Source organism: Dasypus novemcinctus, chromosome 19, assembly GCF_030445035.2.
Source record: "Dasypus novemcinctus isolate mDasNov1 chromosome 19, mDasNov1.1.hap2, whole genome shotgun sequence".
NCBI classification, from domain to species: Eukaryota; Metazoa; Chordata; class Mammalia; order Cingulata; family Dasypodidae; genus Dasypus; species Dasypus novemcinctus.
Genome location: NC_080691.1, coordinates 6,500,064 through 6,526,543, shown reverse-complemented (window position 1 = coordinate 6,526,543; position 26,480 = coordinate 6,500,064). Strand labels below are relative to the sequence as shown.

Genomic DNA, 26,480 nt, shown 5'->3' with positions numbered 1-26,480 from the left:
TTCTTCGAGTGTCTACTTCTAGAGACTCTACCTTTCAGGTCACACTAATGAAACTCCATCTCAAATCCAACTGGGTCCACCATGAATTGGGCATCTCTAGATCAGGGGTTTTTAGCAAGGGATCAGTGAGCATGAGTTTAAATTCAAAAAAAACATCCTCGTGGGGATGTGTTGGTGCAAGTGTGATCTGTTTATTAGATAATATACAGTATAGGGTGGACTTAGGGTCTGTGCTTTTCACTGGACTGGCAGAGGGTCTCTGAACACAAGGTGAGAGCCCTTGCCCTGAACTTAAGGGGATGGTAGAGCAATAGAAAATGTCCACACGTGTCTTTTTCTTTGAATTATAATGGGAAGCGCATACTCGCAGGGTGAGTTTATAAAGCATTTTTGTAAACGTAGTGAATTCGCTAATTGGTGGGTGCACAGAGAAGAAAAGTAAGGATAAATCTTGTCTGCCTGAGTATGAGTGTGAAGAGCAGCATTGAGAGCACAGCAGAAAAAGCTCTTACCAAGCAGGGGATGAGTCTTGTTGCTAAATAGTAGGAGGTGGAATCAAGATGTTTTTAGTCCTATTCAAAATGCGTGCTCTGGAGTAATTTAACGCCAGCCGTCGTGGCTGCCCCGCCACAGGCTGCCAGGACTGCTGCTGCCGGCCCGGCTTGGGCTGCCTTTGGAGCCTGTCCACGCCGCACTGTGAGCCGAACAGGGCTGGCTTCTCCTAAATGACATTTCTGGTCCTGAGCACCCGGCCCGGACGGGCTTTGTCTGAAAAGCAGGGCATGGGCAGAGCCCAGGGGTGCAGCCATGTCCTGAACTGCCGCATGGGTGAGAAAGATTTTATAGAACAGTCAAACGAGAAAAACCCCTCTGCAGGAGTTGTTTAACTTCCTGAGCTGTGTGTTTTTTTGTTTTTTGTTTCTTTGTTTTTATCGCTCCCTCTTGCGGCTTTTTTTTTTTTTTTTTTTTTGCGTGCTGTCTGCTCTCTCTTCATTCGCTGTGCGTGCATTCTTCTGTGTCTGTATTTATTTTATTTCCCCTCCCTCCTTGTAGCTTGCTTGCTGTCTGCTCTCTCTGTCCATTCACTACACACTCTTTGGTGTTTTTGCTTGTCTCCCTTTTTTTTTGCATCACCTTGCTGAGTTGACTCTTCACGGCATCTACCAGACAGGTGGCGCTCTGCAGCGTGCGGATGAGCCTGCCTTCACAAAGGCCCCGGATGTGAACCCAGGGCCTCCCATATGGTAGACAGGAGCCCAACTGATTGAGCCACAGTCGCTTCCCCTGAGCTGCATTTTTAAAGTATTGTTATTCAGAATTTCCTTCCTTCCTGGCTTTCCATGTTCTCCCTCCCTCCCTCTCGCCCACCTGCCTGCCCGCCTTTATTTTTTTCTTCCCTTTCTCATTTGTTAATGGACCTGGGGTGCAGAGGATTGAGTTGATCGCAGGTAAGCAGTGATGAAGATAACTTGAGGCTCCACAGTGGAGGCAGTGCTGTTGATGGCCTGGAACTAGTGGCAGATTGCTTGTGGTCAGGAAGCAGAGGCAGCTAATCTCCTGCCTGCCTGATTCTAAGAATGTATCCAGCCCTTCTATTTGTAGCCCTCATTCTTTTGGGCAACAGGCCAATTTAAATTGCTTATTACAAGTTGTAGCAACTTTTAATTGTTTAAAATCACGTTTTCTTTCTTCAGTTGTTCCTGTGTTTTGAACGTGGTGAATGCAGTGCAGGAATTTTTTCTCATTAAAATTTACTGATTTTACTCTCTGACCTGTGAGGTAATTCCTTCTATTGAAAACCATGGACACAGGCGATATTTAAGGAAGAATTAAGTCATTCAGAGGGTTTGTTTGTCTTAAAGATTTATTTTTTATATGTTAATCTTCCTTCTCGCCTCCCCCACCCCGTTGTCTGCTCTCTGTGTCCGTTCACTGTGTGTTCTGTGTCCGCTTGTATTGTCAGCAACACTGGGAATCTCTTTTTTTATATATATTTTTTTTTTTCATTATTTTTCTCCCTTCCCACCCCCCCCCCCGCCAGTTGTCTGCTCTCTGTGTCCATTTGCTGTGTGTTCTTCTGTGTCTGCCTGTATTCTTGTCAGCAGCACCCGGAATCCATGTCTCTTTTGGTTGCATCATCTTGTTGAGTCAGTTCTCTGTGTGGGCGGCACCACTCCTGGGCAGGCTGCACTTTTTCACGCTGGGCGACTCTCCTTATGGAGCGCACTCCTTGCGCATGGGGCTCCCCTACGCGGGGGACACCCCTGAGTGGCAGGGCACTCCTTGCGCGCATCAGCATTGCACGTGGGCCAGCTCACCACACAGGTCAGGAGGCCCTGAGTTTGAACCTTGGACCTCCCATGTGGTAGGCGGATGCTCTATCCATTGAGCCAAATCCGCTTCCCTCAGAGGTTTTATTCTAACTTAAGTTTAATTTATTATACTGTAAGGGAGGATGAGTATCTATTTGTATCTATATTTAAAGTCGATTTTTCAAAGTTCACATGTTATTGGGTCTTACTTTATTTTCCACTCTGACGATCTCTTGCCTATTAATTGGGATATTTAGACAATTCTTAATATGATTTTTTATACGATTGGGTTTAAATCTTACATCTTGTGGTTTGTTTTATGTTTATCCCTCTTTGTTCTCTTTTCTTTTTTTTAACCCTTACTTTGGATTTTTTTTTTTTTAAGATTTATTTGTTTACTTTTTATTTTTAGTCATTCCTCCCTTCCCCAGATGGTTCTCTCCTCTGTCTGCCTGTCTGCTCGCCTTCTCAGGAGGCATCAGGAACCGAACCCAGGGCCTCCCACATGAGAGGCGAGTTCCCAGTGGCCTGAGCCACATCTGCTCCCCACGGGCTGTGGTGCCTTCTGCTCTTTAGGAGGCAGCAGGCTCCCAACTAGTTGAGCCACATTTGCTTCCCTTATTTTGAATTTTTAAAAATTCCATTCTGTTTGCTTTATTGGCTGTAAGTTTGTGTTTTGTTATTTTAGTGGTTAATTTATGGCTTATGGTATATATCTTTAACTTAATACAATCAATCCACAAGCAGTAAGGATTTACAGTCGTTCATTTTTATCCTCTTGGCCTGTGTGCTAGCATCATACTTTTTTGGGGGGCATGTGTTATAAACCCCACATTATATTGTTAATTTTGTTAAAATAGACTGGGTTTTTTTTTTTGTTTTTTTTTTTTAAGATTTTTTTTTTTTAATTTCTCTCGCCCCCCGCCTGCCCCCCCTCCCCCAGTTGTCTGCTCTCTGTGTCCATTCGCTGTGCGTTCTTCTGTGACCGCTTCTATCCTTATCAGTGGCACCGGGAATCTGTGTCTCTTTTTGTTGTGTCATCTTGTTGTGTCAGCTCTCTGTGTGAGTGGCGCCATTTCTGGGCAGGCTGTACTTTCACGCTGGGTGGCTCTCCTTATGGGGTACACTCCTTGTGCTTGGGGCTCCCCTCCACAGGGTACACCCCTGCGTGGCACGGCACTCCTGGAGCACATCAGCACTGCGCATGGGCCAGCTCCACACAGGTCAGGGAGGCCCGGGGTTTGAACCGCGGCCCTCCCATGTGGTAGACGGACGCCCTAACCACTGGGCCAAGTCCGCTTCCCAAAATAGACTGTTTTTTAAAAACATTTAAATAATAAGAAAAAGAGTCTTCTGTTTAATCATGTTTTTTTTTTTCTTATTTTTATTTTTTCACTTTTTAAAATTTATCAGTTATTATTCCCAGTGTGCCTCACTCCTTTGTGTAGATCTACACTTGGATCTGATATAGTTTTTTGTTTTCCTTCCCTGAAGGCCTTCCTTTAGCATTTCTCATCTCATGGATTTGCTGGCAATAGCGTCTTTCAGCTTTTGTGTATCCGTATCTATTTCACATCCATTTCTGAACGATGTTTTCACTGAGTGTGGAATTTGAGGTTGGTGTTGCTCACTGCCGTGGAGCGTCTCCCTATTGTCTGCCTTCATTGCTTCCGACAGGAGCCTTTCCTTGTCCTCTTTGTTCCTTTGCATCTCTGTGCCTTTTTTCCTCTCTAACTACTTCTTGAGTTGTTTCTTTATCACTGGCTCTAAGCAGTTTATGATGTACTTTTGTATTGTTTTCTTCAGGGTTCCTCTTGTGCTTGGGGTTTGTTAAGCTTCTTGAATCTGTGGGTTTATAATTTAATGAAATTTGGAAATTTTTCAGCCATTATTTTCTCAAATATTTCCCCTTCCCCCAACCACTTACGGAGCTCCAATTACATATATTTTAGGCCACTTGAAGTTGTTCCACTGCTCACTAATTCTGTCCACTTTTTGAAAGTCTTTTTTCTTCTCTCTTTCATTTTGGATAGTTTCATTGTTATGTCTTTAAAATCACTAATCTTTTTCTTCTGCAATGTCTGATCAGACACTTATTTTTCAGTTTAATGCCCTTCTCTGCTGATTCTACCGTCTGTGTCAACTCTTGATTTGTTTTCAGTTGATTGATTTTTCTCCTCACCACGTGTCATATTTCTCTGCTTCCCTGCTTGCCTGATAATTTTTTATTTGGATGCCAGACATGGTGAATTTTATCCTGTTGTGTGTTGCATATTTTTGCACTCCTGTAATACGATTGAGTTTTATTCTGTGACAGTCATGTTAACTGAAACAGGTTTGTTCAGGACTTTTTTATTTTTAAGACTTGTTAGGACCAGGGCAGCATTTAGCCTACAGCTTGTTCTCCAGGGTGACACGGGACTCGCCAGCACCGTGCCCAGGGCCCTGGGGACCGAAAGGCTGTCCAGGCTGGGCGGTGGGGAAAGGCACTTGATCATCTGAGTGTGAGGAGCGTAGTTCTCGCACATGCCCGTGCCCAGCAGCACACTGTGGGCCTATGGAGTTCTTCGGTGCAGCTTTCCCCCCTGCTCTGCCCTGTGCAGTCCTCCAGACTTGCAGCTCCTCCTCCTCGACCTGGAGACAGTGCCCTGCTCTGTCTTCCTGGGGCTAAATTTGGTCTCTGTTTGCCATCTTGGCCAGGAGTGGAAGTCTCCTTAGAGTTACGTTCACCATTGTTCCTTAAAAAGTTTGAGGGGTAAGAGATGCTGAATCCACTTTATGTTTAGTTTTAAGTAAGTTGAAAGTAAAGTGATATGTAGGAAAAAGAGGGAACATGGAGAAAATGGGAAACTTTAGAAATTTGTTTTGCTTCTTTTGCAGCATTCATTCTAAGGAGATCTTCCATTCCTTGACAATTTCTTTCTCTCGATGCTGGGAATTTCTTCTCTGGATGGATCCGTCTAACTATGGGGGAATCAAAGGGAAGGTTTCATCTCGTATCCACTGTGGACAGGTAAGAGCTGTGGAGCCCGCAGCGACCTGTGAGGTGCCCCTTATCAGCAGTCACTGAGCCAGGCCCGTGCGGGACACAGGAGGCTTCCCCTCCGCCTGCTGAGAGTCTCCGTGGGGAGCGTGAATGCACAGGCGAGTGCACACAGAACCAGCGTCCACAATGGGAAGGGCAAAGAGCGTGAGGAGGTGACATGAGAGCAGAGCTCGGAATGGAGGGGGCAGTGGAGGGGGCTTCTGGCGTGAGGCACCCTGAGTGGGCGAGCTCTGCGGCAGGTGCGTCTGCAGCATGTGAGGAGCATCCAGGGGGATGGGCGTCGGGGCAGGGAGCTGGCTAGGGCTGGCCTTGTGGCTGTGGCCATGGGGGCTGGGCGTTGGTAGAGACGGGAATTCGAGTGGGCGTCAGGACCTGACTTCTCTTGGCCCCCTCTGAAAACTGCTGGAGGGTAAAGGTGGGAGGAGGCATAAAGGGGGGGGCCTGGTCAGTGTCGGTCCAGGGGACCAGGGCTCTTCCTGGTCTCTCCAGGTTTCACTGAATTTCAGCTTCTGGCTTCCGTGATTTTCTCTCTGTTGTCTGAATTTCATTTTCTTATTAAGGGCCCCAGTAAGAGGATTAGGACCCATCCCGAGTGGGGTGAAGGAGCCTCCTGGAAGGCCCTGCTTATGGTGGGGCTACACCCACACCGGTGGGTTAGGCAAAGACCGTCCTTCTGGGGTGCCTGCAGCTCCAAACCCCCTCAGGCAGCTCGTCGAGATCAGGGTAGAGGCCAGCGTGCCAGAGACCTGAGGCCTGAGGGGCTGCCGTGCACGGGCAGGCCGACTTGCCAGGGTGCGCCTGGGTGGCTGGAGCTCACGGGGTGTGGGGGCCGGTGGACCAGAGGAAGCTGCCAGCAGCGGGAGCGTACCCTGAGGGTCCAGCAAGAGAGGATGGTGCCAGGGGCTGCCTGGGCAGATGGCACCAGGCTAAGGCCGCCCTTCTCCTTGGGCGGTGCAGAAACGACCAGAGCGGTTCTGGTGGGGTAGAGGGTTAAGGCGATAAGACCAGATGGGGAGGGGGAGAGAAGGATGGGGGGAGGGCGACTGCTCTAAAGATGGGTGCACCACTGTTTTTACAGTGAAACGTGTGATCCTAAAGTGAGGGACGAGGGCTCCAGGAGAGACACATCTAGGATATGCTACGAGGGTCCCAGTGGGGGTTGAGTCAATTTTATGGTGAATGTTCTGGAAGAGCAAGATGAGAGTTATGTTTCTCATCCTGAGATTCACCGTGTCTCCTGCTGGGCCAGGCGCGTGGCGCACACGACCTCGCACAGCCATCGTGCTGAATTCTGCTCAGGCTCCTGGAGTAAACGCAAGATGAAGGCCACACTTGGCCGATGGCGTCAGACAGGCCCAGCTTTCACGAGGACAGCTGCCGTGGTGGATATGCAGCAGGGGTGTCTCTTCTTTCACGGCAGGACTCCCCTGAAGGGGAGAAGCGGGGCGAACTGGATGAGGACGACGAAGAGGAGGAGGAAGGCTCGCAGGAGCAGGAGGGGGGAAGCCCAGAGGAATCCGATGTGGAGGATTTACTGGAGAACAACTGGAACATTCTGCAGTTCTTGCCGCAGGCAGCCTCCTGCCAAAGCTACTTTCTCATGATCGTGTCAGGTGAGCCTCTGGGCTGCCCCGCCCAGACCCCCCGCACGGCCCCCCCCACAGGCGACCAGCAGTGGGCATGTCTGGGACGCGGCTGGATGTCAGCAAGGCGGCAGCTGGTGGGAGCATGCTGGCTACCTGAGAGGGACGCGGTGATGCCCTCCGCACCAGCACGTCTTCCCTGCTGCACTCTGGGGCGGCGCTGGCAGCTGCACGAGGTCGCACGGGCTGGGAGCGGCGCGCCCTTCTGGGCTTAGTTCTCTTGTGAGTCCTGGTGAGCAAGGCTGCTCCTGGAGGGCGCGTTGCAGGTTTGGGTAGTTCTGCTAGAGTTCTGCTTCCTGGCATTTTCACATACGTTTTCCAGAAACATCTGTGCATATGCACTCAGAGTTAGTGGAGAGAAACCCCCAGCAGTAGAGAGACTAGAAACTTCCCAAACCAGCTGTCCACTGGCCACGCTTGAGGCTTAACTCTTGGGTGTAAGGTATGCTGTGGTTTGGATCTAAGGTTCAGATTATCTAGGTTGGTGTGCAAAGGAAGTACACAAGTTAGACACCCTGTGTAATTAAGGTCAGTCATTAGAGCAGTTAACTGCATGTTATAAATTCATCTGTCAACAGGTAGACGTAAGTGTCTCCACATGTATGTAGGGACAAGGGTCATTGCTTTTGTGCTTGTTTTATATTTTTGTCCACTTGTCCTGGGTCTTTAACTTCCTCAATTCTCCTTTGAAATCTTCTGGGCATGTGGGCCTGCTGGAGTTTTCAAAGACATTGCTGACCCTGGGAGTCTGGCCTTCATTTCTACGCTTACTTTCCAGCGTGAAGGTTAAATACATCATTTTATTGCTAAAACCCTCCTCTCTATGAGTAAACTTGGGCATCGCAAGTGTCCCTGCTTACTCCCATTTCTCGAATTAAATTCTGGCTTGTTTAAAGGTAGCAGGTGAAGTCATGGCTGATGGTGGCATTTCTGGGTGGCATCTGGCCTGTCCTCAGGTCTCGGCCGCCCTCACTTCACAGCCTCTCAGCGTCCCGGCTCTTCTTTCCGCAGCCTACATCGTGGCCGTGTACCACAGTATGCAGGAGGAGCTACGGCGCAGCGGCCCCAGCTGCACCCCAGTGAGGAGGGGGCCCGGCCGGCCCACTCAGGAGGCGGAGGGGATGGTTGGTGCCCTTCCTGGTGAGCGCCTGGACCTCTGCCTAGGGGCCTGGCTTCTCCAGGGGGGGCTCTGCCTAGGGGCCTGGCTTCTCCAGCGGGGGCTCAGCGTAGGGGGCTGGCTTCTCCAGTGGGGCCTGTGCAGCAGGGGCTGGCTTCTCCAGGGGGCTCTGCCTAGGGGCTGGCTTCCCCAGCGGCCCCTCCTGGCGTCCAGCACAGCACACGGGCAGCAGGCTCAGCCATCCGCTCTCCCCCAGGCATGATCACCTTCTCTCAGGAGTATGTGGCAAATGAGCTCACCCAGAACTTCTTCACCATCACTCAGAAGATTCAAAAGAAAGTCACTGGCTCTCGGAACTCGACCGAGCTCTCAGAGATGTTCCCTCTCCTCCCGGGTTCTCACCTGCTGCTCAGTAACCCTGCCCTGGAGTTCATAAAGTCCGTGTGCAAGGTGGGTGCACAGAGGAGCCCTGTTCTCACAGCACCTGTGCTCGGGGGGCCAGCAAGCTCCGCTGAGTGGTGGGGCTACAGTGGTGTGCGAGGTGCCTGGCAGAGCCGCGTGGCTGCACAGGCCAAGACCGCGGGCCACAGGCGGACCCGTCACGGGCCCGGGGAAGAGCGTTCTGGGCAGAGGGGGAGCGTGGAGCCGAAGGCAGAGGCCCGGCCTTGGTGGGCTGGGCAGGGGCACGTGTGAGGAAGAGGGTTGAGAAGCCCCGCGGGTCATGGGGGCCCATGGGAGCCTTGACCAGGGCTGGGGCAGAGCTTCGGGCACCCAGGGCTGCCGTGGACAAAGGTGGTTTTCTGGGCCAGGCAGGGCGAGTCAGGCGAATGGAGGACATTGCCACGTGGACCACAGAGCGTGGTCACGTCCGCTAGGTACTGATTTTCCCAGCGCACTAGAGCGCCATGCTCCAAGGGCACGCCTGCCGGAAACGAGTGTTCTTAGTGAGTCATTTTAATTCCTCTGTTGACCTGAAAGGTTTTAAATTTTGCTTTCTATTAAGGTATGATTTATAATACAGTAAAAGAAAAATTTTGGGGTGGGGGGTTACTTGGGCCAGGGATTGAACCCAGGACCTTGTATTTGAGAAGCAACACTTAACCACGAAGCCATATGGGCTCCCCTGAGTAGGTGTTTTGTTTTTTTGTTTTTACATTTGTTTTGCTTGTTTGGTTTTGTTCTTAGGAGGCTCTGGGTACTGAACCCGGGACCTCCGACTGAAAAAACAGGTGCTCGACCGCTGAGCCACATCCACTCCCAGTATGTGGCCTTTTAGGTCATTTGAGATTTAGCTGTGTCACTGCTGCTTCCCGGGCACATCCTTTCTTATTTTGCCAAGTACAGATACAGATGGGAAAGAAGGAGGAGACGGCGCTCTCCAAACCTCACCTTGCTCCCTTCCTACCTGTTTCTGCGTTTGTTCTGGCTCAGGCCGCACGGCAGCCATGGGGCTACTGTTGGCGATCAGGGTCTTGAGGAAGGCCTCGGACCCTCTACTCTGGCCAGGGTGGCCAGATTAGGCCACAAGCGCCTTCTCCAGAAAATGGCCAGCACGTCGTCAGGCCTCTCCCCCCGGCTGGCTCCACTGCAGCTTGTTCTAAAATCAGTGACGTGTCAGAGACCTTCCAAGCTGACCTAGGAGGCCCACTCCTTTAGGGGCTTGGGGAGTCTGGTAAACTTGGGGCCACCTACGATTAGGGCAAAGTGGGGGTGTCTCAGAATCGCCTGGAGCTGATGCAGCCCCAGAGGCCCAGGCACCCCCGGGAGGCTGCCAGGCCCCAGGTGGCTCTTGGCTCAGCCACGCTTCCCTCCAGTGTTCCCAGCGGTGCCAGGGAAGGAGACGCCGCCGAGAAAGAGTTGGTGGGTTCCACTCCAGAGGGACCCCCTGACGTGGGCGGTGCCCCCGCAGGTGCTGTCTCTGGACACGAACATCACGAACCAGGTGAACAAGCTGCACCGGGACCTGCTTCGCCTGGTCGACGTCGGCGAGTTCTCGGAGGAGGCCCAGTTCCGAGACCCCTGCCGCTCCTACGTGCTCCCCGAGGTCATCTGCCGCAGCTGTAACTTCTGCCGGGACCTGGACCTGTGCAAAGACTCCGCCTTCTCCCAGGTGGGCACCCCTTCCTGGTGGCCCAAGCGGACGGGGCAGGCTGCAGCGCCTGCTCTCCAGGGGCCCTGCCGGCTGAAGCCCCTCTGCTGTCGTGTGTGCTCGGACACTGGCCGTGCCGTGTGCAGCACCCTGAGAACTTGCCTTCTCAGCTTTGACCGCAGCTCTCTCCTCTGTCCAGTCACTTCCTTCCCGAAACCAGCACACTCAGGCCATCATGTCCCGCCTGGCGTGAAGGCACTGTGGACATACGCCTGCGCGGGGGCAGGTGGCAGAGGCAAAAGGACTGAGCGAGGGTCCTCACACCCTTCCCTCTGCCTAGGACGGGGTGGCCCTGCCGCAGTGGCTCTGCTCCAACTGCGAGGCAGCCTACGACTCCAGCGTCATCGAGATGGCCCTGGTGGAGGCGCTGCAGAAGAAGCTGATGGCCTTCACGCTGCAGGACCTGGTAGGCAGCCCTGCCCCCCGTGGGCAGCGGGCGGGTCGCAGAAGTGGGGCGCTGGCCGATAGCTCAGTCCCTGTGGGCAGCGGGCAGGTACGGAAGGGGGGTGCTGGCCAATGGCTCGGGCCTTTGGAGGCCGAGCAGGGAGCCCAGGGGAGCCCTGGGTTGCGGTCTGCGGTGGGACCCTGCATGGTTTGGCTCAAGCCTGTGGTCCAGTCTCAGACCACACAGGGTTCAAGTCCTGCAGGAGGCCAGGCTTGCTGGCAGCTGGGAGGGGACCACTACCAGTCGGGGCGTGGCTGTCCCCGCACCTGGACGGCGCCTGGCTCTCAGCAAGAGGCTCTGTCCTGGCTGCACTCATGGTGACTCGGCCAGTTTCCACACTCCTGCCAGTGGTATCACAGCACAGCGGTCAGCAACCTACAGCCGGGGCCAAATCCCACCCACCAGGTGGGGCTTTTAATTTTTAAGTGGTTGGAGGAAGAAAGGCTATTCTGTACCCATGAAAATTACGTGAGATGCTCATGAGTGCCTGTAAGTGAAGTTTTTACTTGACCCCAGCCACACCCGTTGTTGGCCTGTGGTTCGGGGGCCGCGCGGCCCTGCACCGCAGAGCTGAGCAGTTGCAGCCAGAGGAGGTTTGCGCCCCTGGCGGTGCGCACGGCTGTCCGCCTGCTGAGCCGCGTCCCAGCGCGTGGATAGGCCCCGGCTCGTGGGCTCAGCCCACTGTCAGTGCCATCTGGCCTGCATCCAGCTTTGGACCGTCCCAGACACGGCAGCACAAGCACAACGCTTGCTGTGACGATGCCCAGGAGAGCCTGGCAGGGCCGTGGGCCGGCTCGGAAAGACACGAGGCCTGCGCGGTTCTGAGGCCCGTGGTGGCTCAGGAGGGGGACGGGCTGGTGGCCCGCGCAGCCCGAGCAGCGCGACTGGGCCCGGCGCCCCTGAGCAGGCGGCTCCTTGCAGGTCTGCCTCAAGTGCAGAGGCGTCAAGGAGGCCCACATGCCTGTCTTCTGCGGCTGTGCCGGCGACTTCGCCCTCACCATCTCCAGCCAGGTGGGTCTGCCCCTCCCCCTTCACCTTTCCCCGACACACCTGTGTAGGGCTCAGGTCTGGCTGCAGCTGTTATTCCTGCAGGTCTTCATGGAGCACATCGGAATCTTCCGGAACATCGCCCACCACTACGGCATGTCTTACCTCTCGGAGACTCTGGAGTGGCTGCTACAGAAGAACCCTCAGTTTGGCCGCTAGCCTGCCCATGGCGCAGGGAGTGGCAGGCGTGTCCCGCACCGGCCACACCGCCTGACCCGGGGACTCTGCTCGTCGCTCCTTGCCCCTGTTTTCTGATTTTTGAAACGAGCGGCCCTGGTGGAGGCAGAAAGGAGGAGGCAGGCAAGGAAACAGGCTCTCAGGGCGCTTTCAGGCGGAAGCATGAGCACGCAGGGACAGGAAAGGACCACTGCCCTGGGCCTTCCTTGGGGCAGATGCTGCCAGCCGTGTCTGAGGGCCTCGGTCCCCCTGGATGCCCTTCTGGAATAAACACGCTGTGCCACCCTAAGCCCTCGTCACTTCCTGCGCTCTGTGGGGTGGGGCGGGTTGATGCACCCGTGCGGGGAGCCCGCTGGCTGGATCACAGGGCCTGCGCTCACTGCCCGTCTTCCCTGCGGCCTGCCCAGGCCCAGGTGGCGTCTCTTCAGCCAAGGACAGCTCTGGGCAGGAGCCCCCAAGCCCCCTCCCACTGGCTGGAGGAGCCCGTAAAGAAAGACTGTGGGGCACGGCATTTGTCACGATGTCAGCGTCATGGAGTCTGGAAAGATTTTAGGGTTTCAGCTCCGAGGAAGGAGCAAGGTGCAGGGGAGGAGGCGGGGACAGCACAAGCCCCCTGCTCGGGGGTGGTGGGCGCCCACTGTTGTGCCCCAGGACCCACGGCAAGGACCCCAAGTCACAGTGTCCACTGTCCTCTTGTTCTTGCACTTCCAGCCCTGAGCTTTTGTCTGTGTGTCCTCTGGCACTGGGGTGCTGAGGGCAGGACTCTCCCCCGGCTATCCCAGGGCTGGCCGTGAGCACCGTTCCCAAAGGCGTGTGTGTTCCAGGTATGAGAACAAGCACCAGCTCATGCTGCTTAGCAGTGACCCCCCGTCCCCCCCTTCCTGCACCCATGGAAAACGCTGGAAGCCCTGGCTCTGCCCCTGAGGGGCCCATGACAGATGACCACCCCAAGGGCTCCCAGGAGGCTGGCCCCTCTGGCCGTCTGCTGGCCCTGGAGTCTGCCCGACACCTCATGCTGTCCTTGCGTCTGGTTTGATTGCTGCTGGTCCTCTGGGAGGAGATGAGCCCCTGCCTCCGGGTCCGGCAGGTCTGCTGCTGGGAACCGTGGCCATGGGCAGCGCTCAGATCACAGGCAGGAAACCTGACGCTCCCAGCGTGGCTGCAGCCAGAGTTAGAGAAGACGAAATCAAATTAGGGCTGCAGGGAGGGAGGGAGCAGGCTAACTAGGTTTCCTGGAAGGGGGGGCGTGTGGCGCCGGCCTGAGGCTGGAGCCAGGGGGCAGCGAGGAGGAAAGCGATCGGGCCCTGGGGGTTTTCACAGGCACTGCCGCTCGCTCCTTCATCTGTCCACGGCAGGGTGGGGGTGCTCAGCTGTGTGGCCGCAGCAGGCTCACCCACCTGGGGTGGGTGGGCTCCAGCTCATCCCCCTTGAGAACAGCTCCAGGGTGATGGCTTTGCAGGCGGGAGTGGGCTCTGGTGCGCTGGGGGGCCCTGGGCCGGGCCAGCTCTTGAGCTGTGTCCAGGACCCAACTGGAAAAGCCAGTTTCTCCAGAACTGAGGTTGGGTACCCTGTGAACCAGGTACTCAGTGTTCAGCATTTGGATGGTTTGAGAACTGATACCCTAAGGGTGGCTGAAGACGGCGGGTGGGCGGGGTGGGGCTTGCCCACTTGCTGGAGGAAGTGACCACGGGGTCGAGCTAAGTCTGTCCCCCACAGCCACCTACAATCGCCCAAGAGTGCGTGGGCTCTGGAGGTGGGCCAGGAACGCTCAGGCCTCGGACCCCAGGCCCGAGCCTGCACTCCCTGCCCTCTAGCTTCGTGACCCGGGAGGTGACTCTTGCCTGGAACTCCGTTTCCATCGTCTGGAGTGTCCACCTGTGGCCCAGAGCGGAGCCACGAGGCTCCAGCTCTCGTCAGGCCCTGGGCACTGGGCCTCTCTTGAAAGCACTTGGGGTGGCTGGTGAGGGCTGGGGCGGGCGGGCACCAGCCTTGCTGCTCTGATCGCGTGGCCTCGCCTGGCCTTGGGGAGCCGCATGCCCTGTCCGTGAGTGCCGCACCCAGCCCCCCAGCCCGCGCACCGCCCGTCCTGCCTCCACCCGCCCTAGGAAGTATGGGGAGCGCGGCGAGCCTCCCAACTGGGGCCCGTGCTGCACAAGCTTCGTTTTCCTGGCCTCCGACTCGCTCCTGTTCCGCTCGCCACCAGTTCCCGTGTCTTTGGGTGAGGGTGGCTCGTGCAGGAAGTGGGCCAGCGCGTGGGGACCCCGGGGCTGTCTGCCCCACATGTGCTGCATGCAGCTGGTGCCCAGGCAGGGACCCCTGGTTGCCCCCCCCGTCGGCACAAGACCAGGGTGAGGATGTTTTCTCCCCATCCCTTCTCACCCCCAACCCCCCAAAATTAGATACGGGGCCGGAAAATTCTGGCTGCAGGATTTATTGGACAGAGTATGTTGTGGCTTCTTGGCTACGGTGTGGCCTCTGGAGCCAGGGCAGGCGAGGAGGGATGCGGGAAGCCCAGCGGGAGCTTGCCTCTGGCCAGAGGCCCAGTGGAGGCTGGGCAGCGGGGGGCGTGAGGGCAGGGCCCCCACCCTCGTCCACGGCGGTTGTGAGGCTGTGGAGGGACGGGCAGGACCGGGCCCTGCCGGGCTGGGGTCCGCGGCGCAGCGCGAAGCTCCCCGGGCAGGTGCGGGGCTCAGAGCTGGGCCAGGCCTTTGGGGTCCACGGGTGCGGGGTCCTGCTGGGGGCGCTCGGACGCAGACAGCCCTGCTCCGAGGCCCTGCGTGGGGCTGGCCGCCATCTGCTCGGATCAGGGGGTGGGCCGGGCTAGCTCTGCCCCTCTGCCCGCGGGCGGCCCTCCTGCCCCGAGGGGGGGCTGGGCGGCTGGTCTGCGGCGCGAGGCGGGGGCGGGGCCTGGCCCAGCACGAGCGCCAGCGTCACGGGCCAGCTGGCCGAGGCGCGCCCCGGCATACACACCTTGTCGAACTTCTTGTGGCTGTAGACCTTGTTTTTGTTCATGAACGTCAGCAAGATCCAGTCACACAGGAAGGAGCCCTGGGCCGGCCGAGAGCGGAGCTTACAGGCTGCGCGGAGCCCCCAGCCCACCCGGACCCCGGCCCGAGCTTACCACCCCGATGGACGTCAGCGCGGTGGCCAGGTTGATGATGGTGGGGATCAAGCTGAACTTCCCTGCCTGGGGCGGGCAGGCCCTTAGGCTCCGGCCAGGCTGACCCAGGCCCCCGCACGCGCGGCGTTTACCTGTCCGTGCACGATGACGTCGATGCGGATCCCATAGGCCTTGACGAGGGTGCGGGTGCTTGTGCCATTGGCCCAGTAGTACTTGGCAAACCTGCAGCGGGAGCGGCCCACAGCCCTGCGTCGCCCGGGCGGGGGCCCCGGGGCCTGGCCACCCCCTCTGCTGCCCTGCGTCTCCCGGGGCGGGGGCCCGGGGCCCGGCCGCCCCCTCTGCTGCCCTGCGTCTCCCGGGGCGGGGGCCCGGCCGCCCCCTCTGCTGCCCTGCGTCTCCCGGGGCGGGGGGCCGGGCCGCCCCCTCTGCTGCCCTGCGTCTCCCGGGGTGGGGGCCCGGCCGCCCCCTCTGCTGCCCTGCGTCTCCCGGGGCGGGGGCCCGGCCGCCCCCTCTGCTGCCGCGGGGTCAGGGTACCTGAAGTTGTAGCCGGATGAGGCCGGGATGTGCTTGGGGTCGAGCCTCCGGAAGGAGTACCTGGGGTTGCACTTGGAGGCGGGCAGGTCCAGGTCGCAGGTCCAGTTGATGATCACCCCGATGACGCCTCCCTGCGAGGAAGCGGGCGGGACAGGGGGGCCCTCGAGGGCCCTGGCTGGGCCTGGGCCGACCCGCCGGTGCCCGCAGCCAGCTGGGGGGGGGGCGCGGTGACGGCCGCGCCCAGTGGCGTCAATAATTCAGCAGGTGCCATCCACACCGCCGGCGCGGCCGCCTTCTTTCCGCTGCCGGCAGGGCCCCCGGCACGCGCCCTCACCGTCTGCGCCAGCTGCGTGAAGTTCTCCCCGGCCTGCTCCACGATGAAGCCCAGCTTGAAGATGGGGCAGTAGGGGTCGGAGCGCTGGTCGACGACGTGCAGCGCTTCAGGTAGCCGTCGCCCCTGTCGGCGATGTTGCCCCTGGGGAGAGGGGCCGGGTCGGGGGCCAGGACGGCCAGGGGGTCGTGCGCCCGCCCCCCCGGAGCCCTCCTGGGGGCGCTTACTTGGAGAACTGAAATTTGGGGTAGTGGATGCTGTTCTTGATGAGGATGGTGAAATTTGGGGCCATTTTACCCAGAAACTGGCTGAGAGACAGAAACAAGGCTCGCTCACCCTCCACCACCTGGGAAAAGGACGCCCACCGCCCGGAGCCGGCCTCTGGGTCGGGCTCCAGGCCCCCTCCCCGCCCCCAGCCCAGGGCACCCCGTTCAGCAAGGAGGAAGGAGCAGAGGCAGTGGGGGGTCTGCACCTGACGGCGGCGCCGTCCTCCACCGGGCACCAGCCGGACACCTCACACGTCCTGGAGTCCCCGTGGTAATAGGGCACACAGCGCCCCGTCCGCAGCCCTGGAGCGCAGACCCCGACGTGGGCTCGAGGTGGGGGCAGCGCGGGGGCGGCGCAGACCCCTCCCCGCCGGCGCCCACTGACCGTTTCCCAGCATGTCCAGCTCCCCCGCCACTGCAGTCGGCGTCTGAGTGGCAGGTGGCGTTGCTGACCTTTATGCTCTAGGAGGGAAACGGGCTCTGTCTCCACCGCCTGCCGCGCCCGGGCTCCGGGGAGCCAGGGAGGGCCCCGCCCGCAGCCCTCACCTCAGGGCAGGTCCCGAGCGCCTGGAAGGGGGTGACCCTCGATTCTGGTGATGATGCTGAACACGCTGCCCCCCTAGATCAGAAAGTGGAGGTCGCAGCCAGGCCCCGCCCCTGGGCGCCCCCCGCGCCGCTCCAGGCTGCGCGCGCGCCGGGCCCACCTCCGGGGGCTTCACGTACTCCTCCACGTCCCACACTTTGTGCTCCGACGTGGTGATGCCTTTGACCTTGGTGATGACCGAGCTCTCGGGGCCCGTCTCGCTGTCCTGGTAGCTTTTCTGCACGATGAACACGTACCTGTGGGCACAGGCGGGGCGGCTCCGGAGGCGACCCCGGGGGCTCGAGCCCGCGCGCCCCCCGGGCCCGGAGGCCCTCCCCCGCGGCCGGGCGGCGTCACCGCCGATGGGGAGCCAGTGCGAGGCGCCCCCCGGCCCCAGGCGCCCCCCCAGCCCCGGGCGCCCCCCCCGACCCCAGGCGCATCCCCCCCCCCAGCCCGGGCGCCCCCCCCCCGGCCCCAGGCGCATCCCCCCCCACGGCCCCGGCGCCCCCCCCCCCCCCGGCCCCAGGCGCATCCCCCCCCACGGCCCCGGGCGCCCCCCCCCCCGGCCCCGGGCGCCGCTCCCCTCACCCCCCGCCCCGGGCCACGCTCCGGCCCCAGGCACCGTCCCCCCCGCCCCGGGCGCCCGCGCGCACCACACGAAGTAGAGCAGGATGAGCAGCTGCACCGCGCGGTGCACGACGCCCAGGCGCCGGTTCCTCACCACGACCACCTTGGGGGTCTCGTAGTCCCAGAGCGCCGACCAGCAGCCGCGGGCCAGGCGCCGCGCCCCCAGCCCGCCCCGGGGGCACGCGTGGGCTCCGCCATGGGCCCGGGGCGCCCCGTCGGCCCGCGCCGCGCGCTGCCCAGCCCGCCCCGCGCCCCGCGCGCCCCGGAGCCGCCGCTTCCCCGCTCGGCGCCGGCGGGACCCGCGGGAGGGGGCGAGGGCGGGGCGGGCGGAGGCTCCTCCCCTGGGCGGGCCCCCCACCCGCCTCGGCTCCTCCAGCTCCTCGGGCCGCGGGGCGCCGGTGTCCCCGACCCGTCCTACCCGGGCCGGCGAGCAGAGGCGCAGGGCGAGGACCGGGAGCGGGAGACGCGAGGGAGCCCCGGTAGGGGAAGGGGGCGTCGGAGGGGCCGGGGTCGAGGCGGGGGACGGGGTCCCGCGTGGACCGGGCGTGGCGCAGACCCGGAAACGCTGGCGCGGGAACTTGTTTTAAGGACGGGGTGGGGGCGGGGGGCGGAGGTCCGCGCTGGCTGTCTCGGGGCCCCCGCGGACGCGCATCCCTGGAGGCCACTCTGTCCACGCGGGGGCTCAGGACGAGCCCGGCGGCCCTCGGCCGGGAGTCCCACCCTTCCACCCGCGCCGCTTCCCCCGCGTCGTGCGCTCTTTAGCCACCGCCGTGTTTGTCTTTTTCAGACTCTGGCATGTGCCACCCCGTCCCGCGCAGCCAGCCGGGCATCGCAGCACCTCCCCGCGGTGGTCTCCTGCACGGCTGACCGAGGGGTGACACAACAAGCGCTGCGCGGGGACGCGCCCCCAGGCCGTGCGCCCCCCCACCTGAGACCGTGCGCCCCGCCCCTGGCCGTGCGCCCCCCCACCTGAGACCCTGCGCCCCCCCACCCTGAGACCGTGCGCCCCGCCCCTGGCCGTGCGCCCCCCCCACCTGACACCGTGTGCCCCCACCCCCCCCCCGAGGTGCACACCAAGGCCGTGCACCCCCGAGGCTGGGCATCCCCCCCAGGCCATGCGCCCCAAGGCCGTGTGCCCTGCCCCAGGCCGTGCCAGCTCCCCCAGAGGCCGTGCACCCCCAGGCCGGGCGCCCCCCGCGCGTCTGTGCTCCCCATGGTCCTCTGGCGACCAGGCTCAACTTTGCATGGACAGGCTCGCACGTGAGTGGCATCAGGTCACTAGTCCCTTCCTGGCTCCTCCCACGCGGGTCATGCGCCCCTCTCGCTGCCACACTGATTCCCCGGGGCCTCTGTTCGCTTGTCGTCCACCCCCTGCCGACGCCCGACCCCGTGTTTGCTCTCACGAGTGGAGCTGCCGGGGAGCCCGAGTGGCAGGGCCAGCCCCGGATGCCATGAGGCCCACCCTGCGGAGACGCTGGCCGCGTGGTGGGCTCACCAGCCCTCCTCCCTGGCCCCCGGTTTCCACTTGCATTTTCCTTTGACCGTACAGGGAGCATTTGTCTGTCTTCTTCTCAAAATCAATTGTTTTGCCCAATATAACAATGGGTTGTTGTTTTCTGAGTTTTGAGTCTATTTCCAGAAACCAACTGAACAAAAATGGGTAGAAGGAGGATAGTCCTCAGACTGCAGACATGCCCAGGTCCTGGGGAGGTGGTGGGGGCGCCCGGGGTCCCCCCTTGGCTGGGGGCTCTGAGCCCCGGGGCTCCGTGGGTCCCCTGTGCCCCCCCCTTGGCCTCCGGGCGCGGCTCCAGGGTGTCCAGCCCGCTCGTCTTTCTTTCTGTCCAGCTCGTCTCGTCTTTCCGTGTGGACTGTAAGAAGGCACCCCGCGCCTGCGGCTCTCCCTGCGCCCCTCGCCCGCCCCAGACACGTCCACTCCCCCTGTGCGCCCAGGAGCCCCCGCTTGCTCCACCAAAACGCAGGCGTATCTCCCCACCTTAAAGCAAGCACAACGTCCTGGTTCCGTGGCCCGAGCAGCCCCGGCCTCCCTCCACAGCACACGAGCTGGGCCCTGTGCGCCCCGGGCCTTCCGTCCGCTGAGCTCTTGGCGCTGTGCCCCACTCGGCCCGAGGCCCCCTCGCCGCCCCAGGCGTGCCTCGGTGGCCCTGTCCCCCCACCTGACTGCGTCTCCTCAGACTCCTTCTGCCAGACTCCTGAACCTGGAGAGCTCTGTCCTCCGGCTATTGCCCCCACACTCACTCTGCGTGGACCTGGCAGCCCCTGTAGGGGGACCAGGACTGAACCCCAAACCTCACGTGTGCAAAGCAGGCGCTCAACTCGAGCCACAGCTGCACTGCCCTCACTGAGCTCCGCGGCCACACCCGGGAGCTAGGGAGCGTTTCAACGTCATACATCCACAACGAAACGCTGGGCATTCACCGCCTCTGCCCACACCGTTTGCAGTGTTTCTCACCAAGGAAAACGTTTTAGTTCCAGTCACAAGTTGTATCCATCCCTAACTCACCACACCCACAGCTAAGCCACCGGCAAATCCTAAGGGCTTTACCTTCAGAAAATATACGGCATCTACCAAAAAGTAGGCGTTCCTCCAGAGAAAACACACCGGTGGTCAAGCACGTGAAAGATGCTCAGGTCAGTGGTCCCCAGGGAAATGCCAGTCAAAACCCGGAAGAGATGCCCCTGCACTCCCACTAGGTGTCTGACTGTAGCTTTAAAAAGAGACACAGTAACCATGTCGAGGGAGTCGGGGAACTGGAGCCCTTGCGCATTGCTGGTGGGAGTGAAAACGGTGGGACTGCTGTGGAAGACAGTTTGGCAATGCCTCGAAAAGTTAAATCTAGAGGTATTTGACCCAGCAATTGCTCTCCAAGATATAGACCCAAGAGAAATGAAAACAGGTTTTCCAACAAATAATTGTACACAAATGCTCCTTCCAGCACTATTCCCAGTGACCAAGAGGGGAGGCCACCAAGTGTCCAGCAGCTGCCGGCTGGTTAAGCAAAACCTGGCCTATCACACAAGGGGAGATTTCTCAGCCACCAAAGGAAGGATGCTGATAGATACGCGCTGCCCGGTGGGTGAGCCTTGGGAACAAGTGAGAGAAGCCAGGCACCTCCTCTTTCTTGGCTCAAGCCACCCTCATCTCCTTTCTCTCTTTTTTAACTTTTTATTTTGAAATACTTTCAAACTTACAGGACAGTTACAAAAATAAGGCAAACCCCACACAGATCCAACATACTCCTATTGCCACGGATACCCAGGCCTGCCAGGCTTAACATTTTGCCACATTTACCACGTCCTTCTATGTATCCATCTGTCCATCCACCTCACTTTCTACCCGTCCGTTTTCTGATCACGAGAGTGTAAACTGTGCACATCAAGCTCCCTGAACACGCAATACCATCATGTACATTTCCTGAGAACGAAAGTATTCCGTTCGCTTATATAACCCCTTAAATGCAGTTATCAAGGTCGAGAAATTTAATATTGATGTAAAACCTACGGCCTATATTCCAATTTATCGTACATCACAGTAATATCCTTTTGAGCCTCTTCTCCCTTGTTAGGCTCCCATCAGGATCGGGTGTTGCCTTAATTGTCATTGTCTCTTTAGTTTCTCTCTTTTTATAATTGTGTTTATACACACAACGTAAACTTACCCATCTCAACCCCTCCCAAGGACACCAGCAGGATTAATGACATTCACAGCGTTGCCGTACCCCGCCTCCTCCTGTTACTAAAACTTCCCCTTCTCCCCAGACCTTCCATTCTCCCCATAATGCTCCACCCGTTATGTGTTAGTTCACATTTCCCTTGACCCACCCCCTGGAAACTCGTCCTCTAAAGTCTATGCACTTCCATATCCCCCAGTATTTTCTTTGTAATTACCATGGGGCTTAAATTCAACATCCTACGTCTCTGATGAGCTCGTTTGCTGGTAGCAGCTTCACTGCCACAGTTCACAAACTGGGTTCTCTCCCCTCCATTCCCCCAGTTTATGGAGTTCTCATCACGAATGACATGTCTATACATTATGAGCACAAAACCACTGATTTCTCATTACATTTTTTTAAGATTTATTTTTTATTTTATCCCCCCCCCCCGCAGTTGTCTGCTCTCTGTGTCCATTCGCTGTGTGTTCTGTGTCCACTTGTATTCTCAGCAGCACCGGGAATCTGTGTCTCTTTTTTGGTTGCCTCATCTTGCTGTGTCAACTCTCCATGTGTGCAGAGCCACTCCTGGGCAGGCTGCACTTTTCTCACACGGGTGGCTCAATGTGGGGCGCACTCCTTGTGCGTGGGGCTCCCCTGTGTGGGGGACACCCCTTGCGTGGCAGGGCACTCCTTGCGCAGCAGAGCTGTGCATGGGCCAGCTCACCACATGAGTCAGGAGGCCCTGGGTTTGAACCCTGGACCTCCCATGTGGTAGGCGGACGCCCTATCAGTTGAGCCACGTCTGCTTCCCTCTCATTACATTTTATGCATTTGCCTTTTGGATCCTGAAGGAAGTAAAAAGCAGAGCTACAAATCAAAATGAGGATTTATACTCATCCCTGTCGTTACCCTCACCAGAGGTTCTTATTTCGTCCTGCAGCTTCGCTCTACTTTCTCTTTCCTCTCACCCTGCAGGACTCTCTCCAGCGTCTCTCTCAGGGCCGGTCTAGTGGTGATGAGCAACGAGGCTCTCCTCATCTGGGAGTGTCGTCATCGCGCTCATATTTTTGGAAGACAGTCTTAAGAGATACAGAGCCCGTGGCTGGCAGTTTTTTGCTTTCAGCCCTTTAAATATATCCCCCCATTGCCTCTTGTCTTCATGGTTTCTGATGAGAAATCGGCACTTAACCTTTTCGAGGCTCCCTGTCCATGACACGTTGCTTCTCTCTCGTGGCTTTCAGAGTTCTCTCCTTCCCTTTGGCCTGACGGTCTGATGGTAACGTGGCGTCATGTGGACTGAGTTGGGTTCATCTTGTCTGGAGTTCGTGGAGCATCTTGGATGTGTGTATTCAGGTCTCCATTAATTTGGAAAGTTTTCTGCCCTTGCCTTGCCTGTTCTCTCTGCCCCTTTCTTTCTGGGCCCCCAGGATACATATGTGGGTACCTGGGTGTCCCACAGGCTCCTCAGGCTCCGTTCACTTTTTTTTTTTTTAACCCAGGACCTCGTACGTGGGAGGCAGGTGCTCAGCCACTGAGCCATACCTGCTCCCCCTCTGTTCCCTTGCCTTCATTCTTTTCCTGTTTGCCCCTCAGACTGGATGATTTCTGTGCTTCTCTGATTCTTCTATCGTCTCCAGTCTGCTGTTTATCCCACCAGAGGATTTTTAATTTCGGTTACTATCTTCAGCTGTTTGCTTCTTTTTCATAATTTCCATCTTTCTGTTGATGATCTCTTTGTGTTCATCTGTTGTTTTTCTGATTTTCTTTAGTTCTTTCGGCCCTTTGAGCATGTTCAGGACCATTTTTTTTTTAGTCTTCGGCAGGCTCCTGGTCTGGTCCTCCTTGGCGCTGGCTCCTAAGGCTTTAATCATCTTTGCTGGAACGTCACTTCCTGTTTCTTTGTATGTTCTGTACTCTTTCTTGAAACCTGGACATTTTGCTGTCTTAATGTGTTATTGCTGGAGTTTAGATTCTGCGGCATCTGTGCCTCAAGCTTGTGTCCAGCTAGTGCTGTGGCAGAGCTTTCCAAGCCGGCGGAGGAAGCAGAGGAGGCGAGCCCCTCCCTGTCCTCGCAGCGTGCCCTGGCGACTGCTGCCCTTCAGGACTCGCCAGACGAACAGAACAGCCCCAGGACGGCGCGTCGGGCCTCCCTCCAGCACCCCCCCCCCCCCCCCCCCCCGCCAAGATGGCTCCCTCATCTAGCCGCTCATCGTTTTTGCTTATTGTCTGCTTGTGGTTTGTTTGTCTTCTTTAGGAGGCACCGGGAACCAAATCCAGGCCCTCCCCTGTGGGAGGCAGGTGCTCAGCTCCTTGAGCCGCGTCTGCTCCTCTCCCTTGTCCTTTTTGCACGTGTCTTGGTTTGGGCATTACATGTGGCCCTGGAATTCCCCCATTTACACAGTCTAGACGTCCCCTCTTTCCCAAGAAACAGTTTCCTCGTGTCCTGGCACTGCACTGTCTGTCCTGCCATCTCTCGCCCCAGCAGCCTCTCGCCCGCTCTCCGCCACTGCTCCGTAGGAGCCTGGTGAGCCGCGGTCTGCACGCCGGGCAGGTGCCGCACAGCGAGTCCCTCGGGCGCCGCCAGGCAGAGCGGGCCGGACGTGCGCGCTCCCAGCGTGTGCACGGGGTCACTTTCCCCCGCTGGAGCCAGGGGCAGGGACCTGTGCCGGGCGTGCCGGCGGCTCTGCCCTGAGCTGCTGAGTGGAGAGGCCAGACACCTGGGCGCGTTCTGGATCCGCCTCTCCCTCGTTCCTGCCCAGAGAGGCAGGGGCCGTCGGCGACTGGGCTGCAACTGCCGCAGGTGGCCTTTCCCTCCCTCCTTACTCCGGGAGGTTCCAGGGACTGCGCTCTGGGCCTCGCGCGTGGAAGCCGGTGCTCAACCCCTGAGCTGCCCCCACTCCACGGTAGCCTTTCTCTTTACTCGGTGCTCCCCCTGGAGCTGTTTCTGGGAGCTGTGAGAAGGGTTTTCTCAGGCTGGGTGATCACTCACAGCCTCTGTCGGGGACGGAGCCCGCAAGCGTCCTACTGCTGTCCTGGTTCCAACGCGCGTCCCCTGCCGGGGGTCCCCCGAGCGCCCTCACTCACCTTGGCTTGGGTGCCTGGCCCCATCCCGCTCTTCTGAGTGCGCCTCTTAAGCCGCGCTGCCCACTTGGCCTCATCCTTGGCGCTGCCCACTTGGCCCCACCTGCTTCTGTTCTTCTCCAGGGGGAGGGGGACGGCCTCTGCCACGGTGACGCCCCCCTGCCCCTCGCCCAGTTTCGGTGGGCATCCCGAAGGCAGGGCCCTCCCCGAGTGCCGCGGGGTGCTGCCAGGCCCCCCGGGCACCCCCTGAGGAGATGCACAGGCGGGTGTGGGGGCCACGGCCTTCTCTGCCAACCTGCCGCTGGTCCCGAGCAGAGGGGCGAGGCCGCCCAGCCCAGGGGGCCTTCAAGACCCCCTGCGGCCCCGGGACCCTCGCTGTGGGCACCGTGACCCTGTGGGGGAGCCCTGTCTCTCCTGCACTTACTCGGCCCCCCGGGGTCGAGGTATGTGTTCCGCCAGCGCCTCTCAGCCTCAGCCCCCGCCCAGGAGCTCAGCCGCGTCCCCCACGCGGGCCCGGGCGCCTAGAGCCTCACGCCGACCGCAGAAGGCTGCGGGCCCTGCAGGGTCTTCAGGACTGGGGGCCCGCGGCCTGCGTTGCGGGGAAGGCCGTGCCAGCGGGGCCAGGGCGTGTGGAGAGTGGGGCCGGGTCAGCTCCTACCTGACCACTGTTCCTGCCGCGGTGTGGGGGAGGCCCTGATGGGCCAGCCCGGCCAGCGGGCACCTGCCTGTGTGGCCCCGAGCGACTCCCGGGAGAGCTGTGGCTCGGCCCAGGGAGCCCGAGGACTGAGAGTGAGTTTGGGGGTGCTTTGTTAGGCAGCAACGGCTAGCTGACGCACTTGCCCCCTCGTTCGCACCCCGTGAGAGGAGCCACCACCCCGCCCACGCCAGACCCCTGGGCGCGCTCTGGATCCCTCTCTCCCTCGCTTCCCGTGCCCCGTCAGCGTCCAGCTCCCACGCTCTGGCCAGGGGTCTCTGCTCTCCACGCACAATCCCCGCCTCCACCCCCTCCTTACTGCGGCTGCACCCCTGCAGGCTCCCCCTTCGTCCATGGGGCCTTGGGCTGGTGCGGCCCAGCGCAGACCCCCTGCCCGCACCTGAGCCCGCTGACCACCCTCCAGGGGCACGGGGGAGACCACCCCAGTGGCCTGGCTGGAGCTCTGGCCCAGCTCCCCCACCCCCTTCCCTGCCAGGCTCGGCTCCCCGGGCCTCGCTCTGCCCAGCGCCTCCCCGTTCTCTCCCCTCTCCCGGGACCCTCTTCTCATTCTCTGCTTCCTGCACTCCCTCCCTGCATCCTCATCCTCTCCCAGGTGTGTCACAGGCGACACCTGCCCCAGGTGTGTCACAGGTGAGTTCCCCTCTAGTCCGAGGCTCCTAGTTGACGAGGGGGCACGGTCTCCCCCCCGCAGCCTGGCCCACCTGCCTAAGTGCCACTGAGTGGGCAGAGGGCCACAGGTGAGGCCCGGCTGGACCCGCGCCTCGGCCGTGGGCCTGGGGGGGTGTCTGGGCTTCTCGGCCTGACCCCGGAACCGTGTCGTGGGCTGGCCGTCGTGGCCCGGCGCTCTGGAGGTCATGGCCGGGCATCCGGGGCGCGTGTGTCCCAGTTCTGTTGTCCTTTGCGGTCTGGCCGCTGCCGCCTGCCCGTTCAGCCTCGCGCGTGCCATGACCACGGGCCTTCCTGGGCCCCGAGGAGGAGCGCGCCAGGGGACGGCGGCCTCGCCTGGGCTCGCGGCTCCCTGCGGCTGTCCTTCTGCCGTGCCTGTCTCGGTCCAGTGCTTTGCTGGGGCTGGAGCCTCTGCGAGCTGCAGCCGGGCTGGTCTCAGGGAGAAGCAGGAGGACGCGGGACCGCCAGGTAGGACGGGAGCACCTACTAACTGCCAGAAGCACTTTCCACAAGGGGACTCTGACCTCAGGAACTTACTTGCACTATTTTTCTGCTTGTCTGTGTGCAGGAGGCGGCTTGCACGGGGGCTGAGGGCCAGGATTTGGGTCCACAGGCCCGTTGGCACGCACACTATCCTCCCCCCAGTGTGTGTCCTGGGGCAGCACGGCTGCCTCTTCTGGGGGCACCAGGAGGCTGAGCTCTGCCCTCCCAGGTTCAGGGACCAGCTCAGGGGCTCTTAAGAGGTCCGTGAGCTTGAACTGAAATATAAAAGAAGCTCTTCTCGTGGGGATATCTTGGAGCTGACGCTGTGTATAAATAACACACAGGATAATGTGGACGGAGTAAGGGGTCTGTGCTTTCCCCTGCCTGGCAAAGGGGTCAGAACAGGCGAAGAACCTCTGGTTTACTGGGATTTGTCAGGGAGCCTGAGACACGGCGGGGTCAGCCT

At 59.6% G+C, this 26,480-nt stretch overlaps 1 protein-coding gene across 3 annotated transcripts in view; it reads left to right on the top strand.

Annotated features, from left to right (window-relative positions):
• The window catches only part of POLE (DNA polymerase epsilon, catalytic subunit), a 70,333-nt gene extending 58,108 nt beyond the window's left edge, over positions 1-12,225 (top strand). For 2 of the 3 annotated variants that reach the window (XR_011646463.1, XM_058281175.2), the window contains exons 42-49: positions 5,193-5,325; positions 6,779-6,971; positions 8,013-8,141; positions 8,375-8,568; positions 10,028-10,228; positions 10,548-10,673; positions 11,634-11,723; positions 11,805-12,225. Coding sequence is in view for 1 of the 3 variants with exons in the window: in XM_058281175.2 (XP_058137158.1) it covers positions 5,193-5,325; positions 6,779-6,971; positions 8,013-8,141; positions 8,375-8,568; positions 10,028-10,228; positions 10,548-10,673; positions 11,634-11,723; positions 11,805-11,918 (1,180 nt within the window). In the remaining 2 variants the exon portion in view is untranslated. Of the gene's footprint in view, positions 1-5,192; positions 5,326-6,778; positions 7,224-8,012; positions 8,142-8,374; positions 8,569-10,027; positions 10,229-10,547; positions 10,674-11,633; positions 11,724-11,804 lie in introns of all 3 variants that reach the window. The other variant, XR_011646462.1, reaches the window with a different exon arrangement.
• The last annotated feature ends 14,255 nt before the right edge of the window (positions 12,226-26,480 follow it).